Source organism: Marmota marmota, unplaced genomic scaffold, assembly GCF_001458135.2.
Source record: "Marmota marmota marmota unplaced genomic scaffold, marMar, whole genome shotgun sequence".
Classification (NCBI taxonomy): domain Eukaryota; kingdom Metazoa; phylum Chordata; class Mammalia; order Rodentia; family Sciuridae; genus Marmota; species Marmota marmota.
This window is the reverse complement of record NW_026000136.1, coordinates 2,310,351-2,325,063: the sequence shown is the minus strand read 5'-3', so window position 1 is coordinate 2,325,063 and position 14,713 is coordinate 2,310,351. Positions and strand designations below refer to the sequence as shown.

Genomic DNA, 14,713 nt, shown 5'->3' with positions numbered 1-14,713 from the left:
GCCTGGCATGTGTGAGGCACTGGGTTCGATTCTCAGCACCACATATGAATAAATAAAAAAACAACTATCAACAACTAAAAAAAAAAAAGTTTCTAGTCAGATTGATTAACAGGAGACTCAAATGAACATTGGGAATAACAAATAGGAAATCACTACAGACCCTAATAAAGTTAAAAAGAAAAATAAGAAAAATAAAAACAAGTTTATAGACAAATTTGTTTTTCTTTTTAAATTCTTTTTGCAACACTAGGAACCCCAGTCCTTTTTATTTTTATTTTTCAATATTATTGAATTTTTTTTTATTTTTGCTTTTTCAATTTTTCAGACAAGATATCACTAAATTGCCAAGACTGGCCTTGAACCTGTGATCCTCCTGCCTCAGCCTCCCAAGTAGCCAGGATTACAGGCATGTGCCACTGCTCCCTAGAAGACAAATTTCCTTAAAGACATAAACTAACAAAGCTTGTTGAAAATTAAAAAAAAAACAACAACAACAAAAAAAAAAAAACAAGGATAACCTGAAGAGCCTTACATAAAACTAAACATGTATTTTAAAACCTGCCTATGAGCAACTCCAGATAACTTCACTGATGAAATCTACCAAATACTTAAGGAAAAAATATAATACTGACTATACAAACTCCTCCAGGAAACAGAAGTGAAAAAAATCTGTTCCAAACATGATACCATCATTACCCAAAACAAGACAAAGACATTATAAAAGAAATTACAGACTAATAATATTCATGAACATAAAATTATTCCATAATTTTTAGCAAATAAAAGCCAATAAAACACGGAAATAATATATCTCAAGAATGCAAAGCATCCTGAGATGCTTAATATTAAAGCATCAAATACTCCATCCAGTAAAAGGGATCTATGAAAAAATCTACAGCTAATATCAAACTCAACAGTGAAAGACTGAATGCTTTTCCTCTAAGGGTGAGAAAGAGATATGGATGATCACCTCATCACATATATTCAACATTGTAATAGTAATAGATGTCTTAGCCGGTTTGTAAAAGGGCAAGAAATGAAGAGCATACCCAGACTGTAAATGAAGAATATAATTATCTTTATTTATAGATTACATGACTTTCTCTGTAAAATCTCAAGGAATCTTAAAAAAAAAAAACAAAAAACTAGAGACCAGCCTGGATGATTCTATAGAAAGACCCTCTCAGAAAATAAACAATAACAACAAAAAACTACCCGAATTAATGAGTTAAGCATGGTTCCAGAATATAATATCAATATCTAAAAATCAACTACAGCCAGGCACAGCGGCACACACCTGTAATCCCAGCAGCTTGGGAGAGGCTGAGGCAAGACAATCCCAAGTTCAAAGCCAACAATTTAGTGAGGCCCTGATCAACTTAGCAAGATCCTGTCTCAAAATAAAAAAGGGCTGGGGATATGGCTCAGTGCTTAAAGCACCCCTGGGTTCAAACCATAACCACCACCACCCCCAAAAAAACCCAAATTATATTTCTATGTTCTAACAATAATTGATCAAAAATTGAATTTTTAAAAAATGCCATTTATAATTATCAGAAATATGTACATCTGATGTACATTGTTTTTGCACACTGAAAACTATACTACTAAGAAATTAAAATGACCTAAATAAAGAGGTATACCTGGGTTTTTTGGTCAGAATATAAAAAGTTAGATGTGATTTCACATCTGATTTATAAATTCAGTACAATTCCAATCAAAATCCCAGGAAGTTGTTTTTTTTTTGGGGGGGGGGGCATTGGGGATGGAACCCAGGGACACATTTTAATTTTTAAAATACACTTTTTTTAAAAAAACATTTATTTTTTAGAAGTAGTTGGACACAATATCTTTATTTTATTTATTTATTTTTATGTGGTGCTGAGGATCGAACCCATGAGCGCTCTACCACTGAGCCACAATCCCAGCCCCATTTTTTACTTTTTAAATTTTTATTCTTTTAAGATATACATGAATCCTTTATTATTATTATTATTATTATTATTTATTTTGAAATAAGCTCTAAGTTGCTGAGAATCTTGTTAAATTGCTGAGGCTAGCCTAAAAACTTTTGATCCTCCTGCCTCAGACTCCCAAATCACTGGGATTACAGGCTGTGCCACTGTACCTGGCCAGAAAGCTTTTTTAAAGAAATTGAAAAACTGATTCCATTTAGTCCAGCATTCCCATTACTAGGGCACACCCAAAGGAACTGAAATCAGTACGTCAAAGAGACATCTGCAATAGCATATTTACTGCAGCAATGTTCATAACAGCCAACCTAGGTGTTGATGAACACACAAATAAATAAAGAAAACATATACACACACACAATGGAATAATTATTCAACATAAAAAAGAATAAAATTCTGTCATTTGCAGCAACATGGGTGAACTAGAAGACTTAATATTAGGTTGAAATAAGGGTATAAAAACATACTGTGCTTTCTCACTCACATGTGGAAGCTAAAAAACTGATCACAAATAAGGAAAGAATAGAATAGCAATTACCAGAGCCTGGAAAAGGTGTGGAGGAAGGAGGAAAAAGGGACAAAGAATGGCTATGGAGTACTGGAGTTCAGTTGGTTAACAATAATTTCTAATGTTCTATAATACAATATAGTTGGCAACAATTAATTATTTTAAAATGGCCAATAAAAAGGATTTTGAATGTTCCCAACACAAACAAAATAGACCTGAAGTGACAGATACATCCATTACCCGCAACTGATTATTACATACTGTATACATGAATTAAAATGTCACACTGTACCATAAATAAACACAAGTATTATGTATCAAATAAAATTAAAATACATTAAGATATACATAAAAGCCAAAATCCATTTGGGAAATGCAAATGACCAAGAATGGTCAAAACAACTTTGAAAAGTCAGGGGACTTACCTGATTTCAAAGCTTTTAGACATACAGCAATCAAGACATTGTGGCCAGGAACAGTGGCACATGCCTGTAATCCCAGAGGCTGGGGCAGGGGTGAGGATGGGGTTGGGATGAGGGGTTGCTGAGACAGGAGGATCTCAAGTTCAATGCTAGCATAAGCAAAAGCAAGGTGCTAAGCAACTCAGTGAGACCCTGAGTCTAAATAAAATACAAAATAGGGCTGGGGATGTGACTCAATTGGTCAAATGCCCCTGAGATCAATCCTTGGTACCCTCCTCAAAAAAAAAAAGACACTGTGTCATGGTAAAGAATCAGTGTTACAGAATGGACTCCAGAAATAGATCCGTATGTGTATAATTTATTGAATTTTGACAAAGATGCCAAGATAATTTGGTAAAGAAAGGATTATCTTTTCAGTGAATGGTATTAGAATAAGTGGATATTCATAGGAAAAAATATGGGATGTTGATGCATCTTAGGTAGTGGCAGAGCCTAGCCTACCACATGTGAGGCCCTGGACTCAATTCCAATACCATAAACAAACAAATGAGCAAAACTTATCCATTCTTCACATCACAAACAAAAAAATAAATAAAAACGGACCACTGACCCAAATAAAGTTAAAACTATTAAAACTTCTGGAAGGGGCTGGGGATGTGGCTCAAGCGGTAACGCGCTCGCCTAGCATGCGCAAGGCGCTGGGTTCGATCCTCAGCACCACATAAAAATAAAAGGCAGCAGAATAGAATAGACATTATGATTGCTGTATGTATATAGGTGACTCTATGACCAGTGTGATTCTGCAATCTGTACAATTAGAAAAGTGAGAAATTATACCCCAATGACTCAAATGTATGAATTGCCAAGATCATTGTAATGTCATGTGTAGCTAATTAAAAAAATAAAAATAATAAAAAATAAAAATAAAAAATAAATAAAGATGTAAAAAAAAAAACTTCTGGAAGAAAATGTTGTAAAAATCACTGTGATGACTTTTGGAGTTAAGATTTCTTAATGCAACACCTAAAAAAAAACACAATTCATAAAAAGAAAAAAAAGTGATGAATTGAAAATTCTCAAACAAAAAATGTGCTCTTCAATAAACACTGAAGAGAATGAAAAGATACGCCTGGGAGAAAATATTTGCAAATCATAAGTCTGTTAAAGAAGTTATATCCAGAATACATAAAGAACTCCCAAAATTCAACAATAAGAAAACTATCCACTTTTTAAATAGATAAAAAGATTTAAAACGGCATTTCAGTAAAGCAAATATACAGAATGCAAATAATCTCTAAAAATATGTTCAACATCATATTTATTAGGAAAGTACAAATTAAAACCACAATAAAGTACTACTATTCCTATGTTTACATATGAATACATGGCCAGTATAACTCCACATCATGTTCAACCACAAGAATGGGATCCTAATTAAAATAAGTTATACTCCACATTTGTATAATATCAAAATACACTCTTATTTGTCAAGCATATTAAAAAAGAAGAGCAAAAAAAATACTACTATTTTACACACCTATGAAAATGGCTAAAATTAAAGACTGACCACACCAAGTGTTGGGATAGATTTGAAGCAAAACTTTTGTTGGCTGGTGACAAAAGTAGACATTACAATCCCTTTGGGAAATAGTTTAGAAGTATTTTATTTATGTAATTATGTATTTATACACACACACACACACACACACACATATATGAGGATTGAACCCAGGGTTGCTCAATCAATGAGCCACATTCCCAACCTTTTTATTTTTTATTTTGAGACAGGGTCTCACTAAATTACTTAAGGACTCACTAAGTTACTGAGGCTAACCTTGAACTTGCAATTCTCTTGTCTCAGCCTCCTGAGTTGCTGGGATTACAGGCATGCACACCACACGCAGCATTAGAAGTATTTTTAAAAATATAAAACACATGCCTATTATGGGACTAAACCATCTTACTCTTATTTACCCAAGGGAAATGAAAACACATCCTTACAAAGATTTTAAAACGTTCATAGCAGCTTAATTTTTCATGGCCCAAAATAGAAAATAATCTAAATATCTATCAATAAGTAAATGGAGAAACAAGCTATGGTACATTCATACAATGGAATATTACTCAGCAATAAAAATGAACTATTGAAACATGCAATAGATGGAATAATGTTGAAATAATTAACTTGCCAAGTAAGGCAAGATAATATAGAAATATGTACTGTATAATTCTACATCTGCAACATTCTAGATAATATAAATTATTTTATAGTGACACAAATTGGAAATCAGTGATTGTCTGAAGTAGATGAAATGGGGGCGGGGAAGTTATGGAAGGGGTCATTTCAAAGGGGCATTAGGGAACTTTTAGGGGTGATATGACCATGACTTCTCTTAACTGTGACAGGTATATACAAATGTCAAAATGCAGCAAATTATTTTTTCAAATATGTGCAATTTATTATATATCAGTTATACCTCAATAAAGTTGGGAAAATAGGGGGAATAAAGAGAGAGGGAAAGAAAGAGGGAAATAAATTACCAAAAGCATAAAAGATAGGCACCTAATTCTGAACACTGGGAGCTTCTGAATTTTGTCTTGGTCTCCTTTCTTGCTGTCCAGATGCCAGTGCTGGGTTTTTATCCACACCCTACTTTCATTAAGCACAAAAGTGACAGGAAAGCTGTCTGTGGGGAATGAATTATGGACTTAGGGAGAAAATGAGGGCAAGCAATGTTCATTCTGTAATTACAAACTGTTTGGCATAACAAAAACTTCTAGGTAGTGAGATTCTAGGTGATTTTGCTTTTGTTTACTTAAATTTTTCTGTGCTTTCCAAATTCTTTACAAGCATTACTTCGCTCTTTGGAGGAAAAAACAGTTTTTAAAAGAACCACTTTAAATTCTCCATTAAATGAAGAAATATTCAAAAAGAAAACCAAAGAGTTTTGCTTTGTTCTTTAATCCTGATCATTGATGAACAGCATCAGAGCATGCACACAAATTGGAGCATTAATTTAGGTTAAAGAACAGGGAAACTTCATTTATAAAGGCTGATGATGGATAATTCACATTATATGTAGCTATCAAAACCTCAAAAATGGATGTTCTAAATTCTGAATGTCACTGGTCGGCACTGAGGGGGCTTCCACCTAGTTAAAAAAAAATCTTAATATGTTTTAATTTATTTTCTGCCTTCTGGATTGAAGAAAGAGCTCTCAAATGATAAGGCAAAGTCTTATATGGATTCTAGGAGGTCTGGGCAGTGATAAAGGTTCCTCTCCTCTAGGGCTTACAAGCCTGACAATGAATCAAGCCTTCTAAAAGAAGATGAATGCTAGGAGAGAAAGGATTTCTTAACCTTGCTTGTCTCAAGCTGTTAGCATCAGACATTAATATTTTTTTAACAAGTGTAGAAAACTAACAGGAGGATTAGAAATGCCAAATGCTGACAAAATGTTTCTTTTAAAATATCCTCACGGGTCAAATTAGGTGCAAAATTTTTCTTATCAATTTGAATACAAATCCTTAGAGTCCTCCTTGGTCTGTAAAAGAATAAACCAACTTCTAATGATCATATAACTCTTGACTTAATTCTAATTTTTCACTTTTATTTCAAAGAAAAAAGTAAATAAAAGGTTAGTATCCGTGATACTACAAACATACCACAGAACAGAACACTTACATGTCTTGGAGTGTTCATGTGACAACATGTAATTGGCGAGAGGTGGTGTGTAAGTTAAACACTGCAAAGCAGCATTGGCAAAACAGGTATTGCCCAAATTCTGGAGCCCAGCGCCAACTCTGTGAGTTTGTTGCCACTTAAGACAAATCTTCTCAGATGGAAAAAGAACTTTTTGTGGAGGAGCAATGCCATCACCTAGGGCTGGAACAATAAACAGCAAATATTTTAAAACAAAGCTTTGCATGGTTCTGAAGCTAAATACATAGCAATACTTGATCAAACCTGAATCTGACCATGATTCTAAATCACATTACCAGCTTGCCATAAATACAGCGCTGAACTGGACATTTTAAAAGAAAGAACCCAGAACGAGAGAAACTCTGAATTTTCAGATTTGATTTCTTTAATACACAAATTGCAAATGATAAAAGGAAGTTTAAACATATCAACCAAATGCAAAGTGTAGATTTTGTTTGAATGTTGTTTTCAACACCAACTATAGGAAAAAAAAAAGATAACCAGGGAAATTTGAATATTGATTGGATTTTTAATATAAAGATGTTTTTAATTTTTAGAAAATAATCCTTTTGCTATACACACTAAATATTTACAGGTAAATATTAAGTATTGGACTTACTTTAAAATATTGGAGAAGGGATAGTAGGTAGAGGTATAATTGACCATGAGTTGATACATGTCAAAGGTGGCTAATAGCTACATGAGAGTTCATTATAATTACTCTTAAATCTACTTAAAATTTTTCATAAAAATCCAAGTTTTTTTAAATAAACACAATCAACAGAAAATATAAGTCAATTCCCTATGACATTGGCCACATATGCTTACATGCAGCACCACGTCCATCCTTACCATCACATCACTTATTGAGCCCTCACCAGGTCATAGTCTCACAATTCTAATGCTGGTACTAATGTCCCCATTTTACCACTAAGAAAACAAGTTTTAAAGTCAGGCTCTGGGCACCACTACATGTACTTGTAAGTATACTAAACATGTCCGTGAAAGGTTTGTGTCCATTATTAAGACTTATAAACAGACTACTAGTAAGTAACTATGCTAATAGAACAAGTGCAAGAAACCATTTATTTAGAAAAGTTCAAAATAATCAATTAGCAAATTAATTTTTCAGAGGATGGCTAGTGCCTCACTGCTATCAAAGGCTGAGATACCCTATAAAGGCAGACTTTGGTTTGATAGGATATGGAAATCAAAATTAGAAAAAGAGAAATTAATCCAGAGAGAATGAGAAAATAGCACCGCCCCCCCGCCCCCCTGCAAAAGGGGCAGTGAGCTAAGTGCTTATGAAGAGAAAGAGAAATCCTAGCAGCATGACAGGAGGCTGGAGCCTTGCAAAAAGACGTACTATAGGAAAGTATTGTTGGAGAAGGAGCTGAAAGACCTTAAACCTCTGTGTAATATTGAATTAAGTTGTGTTTAGTGATACAAAAACTTTTATCAAACCATACTGCTCACTCCTACACCACAATATCGAACTTACTAAGAGGACTCATCAAAACAATTTAAGGGGCTTTGCATGTAGCTCAGTGGTAAAGCCCTTGTCTCTTATGCTTAAGGTCCTGGGTTGGAGCCCCAGAATCAAAAAAAAGAAAAAAAAAAAAAAGGTTAAATTATTCTACCAAACAACATTATGAGTAGGAACTAATTCTATTAAGTTTCTTTGAATTTCAGATCTCCAAGTTTTCAAATCCAAAAGTCTTACAAGTACCAATAAAAATGTCAATGTTTCATTTATCTGAATACATTTTAACAAATGTAACCATATTTACGTTGTTTTAACAAAAGTAATATTTCTATTATCTGCTCTTTTTCAAAGAATTTTATTACTGATGGTTTTTGGGTCTTTTGTCATCATTGTTGGTGTTTTGTTTTTTTATGTGGTACTGGGGATCAAACCCAGGGGTACTGTACCATTGAGCTACATGCCCAGCTCTTTTTGATACAAGCTCTCACTAAATTGCCCAGTCTGGCCTTGAACTTGTAATCCTCCTATCTCAGCCTCCTGAGTTGCTGGAATTACTGGTATGCATCATTGTGCCCAGTGCTACAGATGATTTTTAACTGACTGGAAAAAAAAAAAGAAAAGAAAAGAAAAGCAATTTAGAGTCCATTTATCTAAAGGCAAGCATTTTTAAAATCATCCTTAACCATGCATGGTAATGCATGCCTGTAATCCCAGCTACTTGGGACGCTGAGGCAGGAGAAACACAAACTGGAGGCCAGCCTGGACAACTTAGTGAAACCCTGTCTCAAAATAAAAATTAAAAAAAAAAAAAAGGACCCTGGATGTACTCAGTGTTAAGAGTGCTTGCCTAGCATGGGTGAAATTCTGGGTTCAATCCACAGCACCACAAAAAAAAAAAAAAAAAAAAAAAAATTAAAAGACAGATGTAATGTAATGTAATGCTTGCCCGTATTGATTTTCTCCAAAATAAAGTTTATCCTTCAAAAAAATAGTAATAAAAGAAACTACTCATATTAACTAAAAAGTAATCCACCCTGTTGTGATACATGGGTTAATAATAAATAATCATTCACCAGAAGAAAATGAAATACATCAAAGAATGCTGGCCATTTCTTGCAAAATAAGCCCCTCTCTGAAACTACCAACCCATTAAAAAAAAAATAAAATAAAATAAATAAATAAATAAATATATATATATATATATATATATATATACACACACACACACACACACACACATTTATTTATTTATTTTAGTTGTAGATGGACACAATACCTTTGTTTATCTTTATGTGGTGCAGGGGATGGAACCCAGTGCCTCCCGCATGCTAGGCAAGTGCTCTACCACTGAGCCACAACCCCAGCACCCCCAACCCATTTTTTAAAAAAAATAGTACCTTGATCCTTTTGTGGTGATGGCTTTGATTTATCAGGTACAGAAGAATTTGAATAAACTACAGCACCAGGTACTGGTCCTAAAGAAAGTGTGTGATTTGAAACATCATTTAATGAAGACACAGCACCCCAGCTGGCAGAACCTGCATCCATGTCTCCAGGTGAGACTGCCTCAGAACTGCCAGGCTGATTCTGATAGGTTGATGGGTCTGAAGATTCAGCTTTGTCAACTATGGTCATTGTTCAACTCTGCAAAAGACGAAAAGCATACATCTCTTTCATAAGGTTCGAGAAAAGTAATCCATTTATCCTAACAATGTATCTTGGAAAAGTTTTCTAGCCATTTTATATTATCTTCAAACAAATCACCCAAATATAAAAAGAACAGAATTTTATACCACGTTTGTAATAATTTCCTTGGGACATTTAGAATCATGCTAATACAAATATTTCAACAATTTTTACTTTAAAATCTTCAAGAATGCATTTAATTAGAACTTCCTATTCTATGCCCCATAACATTATATTTCAGCTTATAATCAGGTACCTCAATTTCCATTTCTATATTTTTACTAACTTCATGCTTTTTTCCTCACTATTGCTTAAAACTAGAAATATTATATACAACACTAATACATTTGACTAAGTTTTCAATTCAAATAATTTCTCAGGGACAAGTATTGGCTATATGAAGAGTAAATCTAACTTTAATTTTTAGCTTAAAATCCAAAATGACATTATTAAAATACACTGCTTTAAAAAAATATATATATATATATATTAAAAAATTTTAAAAGTATATATATATACACACATATATGCTTTTTGTGTGTGTATGTGTATATATATGTATATACATATATATACACACACATATATACTTTGAAACAAAACTGCTTTTCTGTAGTGGTTCATTATGACTTTTTAAATGAAACCTGTTAAGACTTTACTAATATCAAACCTGAACACAAATATGTGATACAAAAGTAATTATAATTTTTCTCTCTGAATCCTATTGTTAAAATCTACTAATTGAGCATTTTCTATATGCTAGGCATTGCACTGTATGCTGAACATATATTAACTTGCTTACTTTTCATAATGAACCTACAAAAGACCAGAGATTCCGGAGACTATAAAATGAAGCAATTATAACAAACTAGTCAGCAACTGGGACTAGGAGCCAGGTCCAATAAATGCAGCTGGGCTTCCTTCTGGCTAAACCACCTAGGAACATAGCACTTTTAGGAACGTTCCCAAAATTGCTCAAGCAGCTAAATCTAGATATGTTAACCCTGTGCAGAAAACCTTTCAGGGCCAGGCATGGTGGCACATGCCTATAATCCCATCAGCTCAGGGGCTGGGCAGGAGGATTCCAAGTTTGAGGCCAGCTTCAGCAACTCAGCAAGGGTCTAAGCAATTTGGCAAGACCCTATCTCAAGCCAGGCATGATGGCGCACACCTGTAATCCCAGCAACTCAGGGGGCTGAGGCAGGAGGATCATAAGTTCAAAGCCAGCCTCAGCAACCCTATGTAACTTAGCAAAACCCTGTCTCAAAAATTAAAAAAGGGCCGGGGATGTTGCTCAGTGGGTAAGCACCTCTGGGTTCAATCTCTGGTACCAAAAAAAGAAAAAAAGAAAAACCTTTCAGGAGTGCTGCAACTGCCCTTTCACAGCACCTTGTCCTAATACCTAGACTTGGCACTCTCTGACCTAGTAACACCTCAAGCACTCCCATGTCACATTCCCATCATACTACCTGCTCCAGACTCTGTACATGCTCTTTTCTTTCATCTACTCTTTTCCATCCTACCACCTTCAGCCAGTGAACTTCTCAGATTAGAATTCATTTCTTCTGCCAACACTTCCTTGACCACTCCTTTTTGCCCAAGACTGGGTTAGAAACCACTTCTAAAACGTCCCCCAGCACCCCATGCTAATTTCTATGGTAGCACTTCAGCATTTACTTTACATCCATTTTACTTATTGCTCTCTGTTATGTTCTTAATTATATCCCCTGACTGGTGTGGAGAAAGCTTCCATACACTTCACTTCTTCAACAAATGAATAAAACTTGCATTTGTTTTTAGCACTGAGTTTGTCTTGTATGATTTATATACAACATCTCATTTAATACTTTAACAATTCCAAAGTAGGAACTGCCTTAAATTTTTGTTTTTAAAAATATTCAGTAAAGGGGCTGGGGATGTGGCTCAAGCAGGAATGCGCTCGGCCTGGCATGCGTGGGACGCTGGGTTCGATCCTCAGCACCACATAAAATAAAGATGTTGTGTCCACCGAAAAACTGAAAAATAAATATTAAAAACAAATTCTCTCTCTCAAAAAAAAAAAAATTCAGTAAAGTACAAAGCATTATGAAATATCCATGTATATACTTGCCACTTCAAATATTACCAGGCACTTGCTGTTCATGATAAGGTTGTTTATAAAAAGGCTCAATTTTAGGACTGGAGTTGTAGCTCAGTGGTAGAGTGCTTACCCAGCACCTGTGAGGCAATGGATTCAATCCTCAGTACCACATGAAAAAATAAAGGCACATAAAAGAAAAAGGCTCACCAGGTGCGCAGTGGCACACGCCTGTAAATCCCAGCAAGCTTGGGGAGGCTGAGGCAGGAGGATTGAGAGTTCAAAGCCAGCCTCAGCAAAACCAAGGCACTATGCAACTCAGTGAGACCTTGTCTCTAAATAAAATACAAAATAGTAATGGGGATGTGGTTCAGTGTCCTACACTACCCTCTTAGTTCAATGCCCAGTACCCCCTCCCCCCCAAAAAAGCTCAATTTTGGTGGAGCATGGTGACACACACCTATAAACCCAGTGATTAGAAGAGAACAGTTTGAGGCCAGCCTCAGCTACTTAAGTGAGGTCTTCAACAACTTACCAAGACTTTGTTTCAAAATAAAATATAAAAAGCACTGAGGACCAGGAGTAGCACATGCCTGTAATCCCAGCAATTGGAGAGGCTGAGGCAGGAGCATCACAAGTTCAAAGCCAGCCTCAGCAACTTAGCAAGGCCCTAAGCAACTTAGCAAGACCCTGTCTCTAAGTAAATAAATAGGGCTAGGGACATAGCTCAGTGGTAAAGCACCCCTGAAAAAAAAAGGGGGGGGGGGCTGCAGATGTTGCTCTGTGGCACAGCACCCCAGGGCTCAATCTCCAGTACCAAAAAATAAAAATGTTTATTTTGTTGTTTGTAATTTTTAATTAAGGCAAGATTATCATTCCCAAGAGATACAACCTTAAAAGTTTTGGGATGCTTATGTAGCCAAAGAAAAACTGTTAATCAGATCTTAATAAGCTAAAAAAATATATATATAAATTTTAAACAACCAAGGACACGAGATCTTCATTCAGAAAGGGTCTTTCAGAAGAAAGCTTGAGCCGATCATTTAAATAAAGTTTACACTTTCCACATCAAAAAAGCAAAAGAAATTATAAAAAGCTGTGGAGACAGGAATAGGAAAATAAAAAGAGGAGAAGGAAGTGGGTGAGGAAGGAAGAAAGCCAAAATCAAGTAATAAGAAAAGGTTAACTCAGCCTTTTTTACAACAATATCAAATAGCAGCAAAAACCTTGATTCTCCTGGGATAAATATCCCCTCCAATGATTAACAAATTGACCAAATAAAATCATTTTATTTGTTCCAATAAAAGGAAAAAGAAAAAGAAAAAAACACTCTTGGGAAAAATTTTAAGGAAAACACAAATCATTAATAACAATATTTTCATTTTAATTTTGTAAAAACAAACCAAACCCATCCACTCTTTATTTATATAGTCAGCCAATGAAATCTTACCCTAAAACCATCAGGTATCAAACTAAACTCCATCTGCTACAGAGACAACCTTTCTCCAAACCAAGCAATGTTAAGACTTAGGATTCATGTTCTTTATGCCCAGTAAAGCCTCTAAATATTACTGTTACAAATACCAACACTTTGAAGTAACAACTTCAATGAAAAGTTTAACACCTTCTAATGATATACAAAGTTATAAGAGCATGTTTTAAACAAACAAACAAAACAAAACAAAACAGGAATATGAAACAAAGTTGGATTGCATATGAAAGAATGAGACAACTTCACAAATGTTTCCTCTGCTTTAAGTACCATCCTTTACTCAAAAGCCTTAGAATTCCCAAGTCCTTTACATGGTATGTCTCCCTCGTAGTGACCAAATGCTAGATGTTACTTTTTTTAAAATTATTTTTAAAGAATATCAGTATTTAAATTATGCGGCATTCCACATACATTGAAGTAATAACATGGACACATTTAAAAACAAACTGTTACACTCTATTTCAAAAACAATGTAATCCAGGTTCTTCTAGCATTTCCGTTTTAAGTGACACACACACACATACACACACACACAGAGAAGCTTCAAAAACAAAACTTTTGATTTTAATTATATTTAAGTGAACAAAACGATTAACCTTAAACCTTTACAAACCAAATACTTACTGTCGCCTTGATTCAATGATATAGAAAAGAAAGTGAAACTGACCCTAAGTAAAAAACAAACAAGTGAAACTGATTATTCATAGACCCTATGCACTTTGAATGAGTAACACAATAAAAAGAAAATTGTGTTTAAAAAATACAAATCTTCGAAAAAAATTTAGGCTCCAAGGACATGTATAGGAACCTGTAAAATGGTTGTTACTTTGAAAAGGAGGCGTTAACTAAATAGTTTTCCAACCACTTTTACTGTTACTTGAGTGTATTTACTTGAAATAACCAACATGTTTTCCCATAAACAAGTAAGCCCTAAGGCCTTCGCGAATATAAAAGAGCTATTCAATGAAAGTAATCTCAACGGTATTCATTATGGAAAGGTTAAAGTCCTAGATTGTAAAACTTCTGTTCGGTCAAATTTTCCTTTCAAACATCAGAAACGGACCCCCTCTCATCCCCGCCTTCTCCAGGTAAGTTGGCTCTTCCTGCCCCAGAGATAAAGACCCAGAGGGAGGCACACACGCTTTGGGGGACGCGCCACCCGGCTCCTCCTCTCCCGCGGCCAGCTGCCCACCCGCCTCCCCTCCGGTGCCCGCACCGCTCAGGCGGCCGGCGTGGGCACTCGGACGCTCGGCAGAGGCCAGGCAGACTGCCCCGCGCGGGAGACCCGGGAGCGGGCGCTCCGGGTGGGAAAGTTTGTCTCTGTTAGGGATGCGATGGGGGCGGGGAGGCCAGCTCAGAGCTCCGA

At 35.3% G+C, this 14,713-nt stretch overlaps 1 protein-coding gene across 4 annotated transcripts in view; it reads right to left on the bottom strand.

The window, feature by feature from the left end:
- The window catches only part of Usp42 (ubiquitin specific peptidase 42), a 46,295-nt gene extending 31,617 nt beyond the window's left edge, over positions 1-14,678 (bottom strand). Inside the window, exons 1-3 of one of the 4 annotated variants that reach the window (XM_048785274.1) lie at positions 13,972-14,678; positions 9,490-9,736; positions 6,589-6,789 (exon numbers count right to left, since the gene is read on the bottom strand). In XM_048785274.1, coding sequence (XP_048641231.1) covers positions 6,589-6,789; positions 9,490-9,727 — 439 coding nt within the window. In that variant the 5' untranslated portion in view covers positions 9,728-9,736; positions 13,972-14,678. Of the gene's footprint in view, positions 1-6,588; positions 6,790-8,580; positions 8,693-9,489; positions 10,227-13,971 lie in introns of those variants that run through there. The other 3 variants (XM_048785275.1, XM_048785273.1, XM_015501998.2) reach the window with 3 other exon arrangements.
- Between the last annotated feature and the right edge of the window lie 35 nt (positions 14,679-14,713).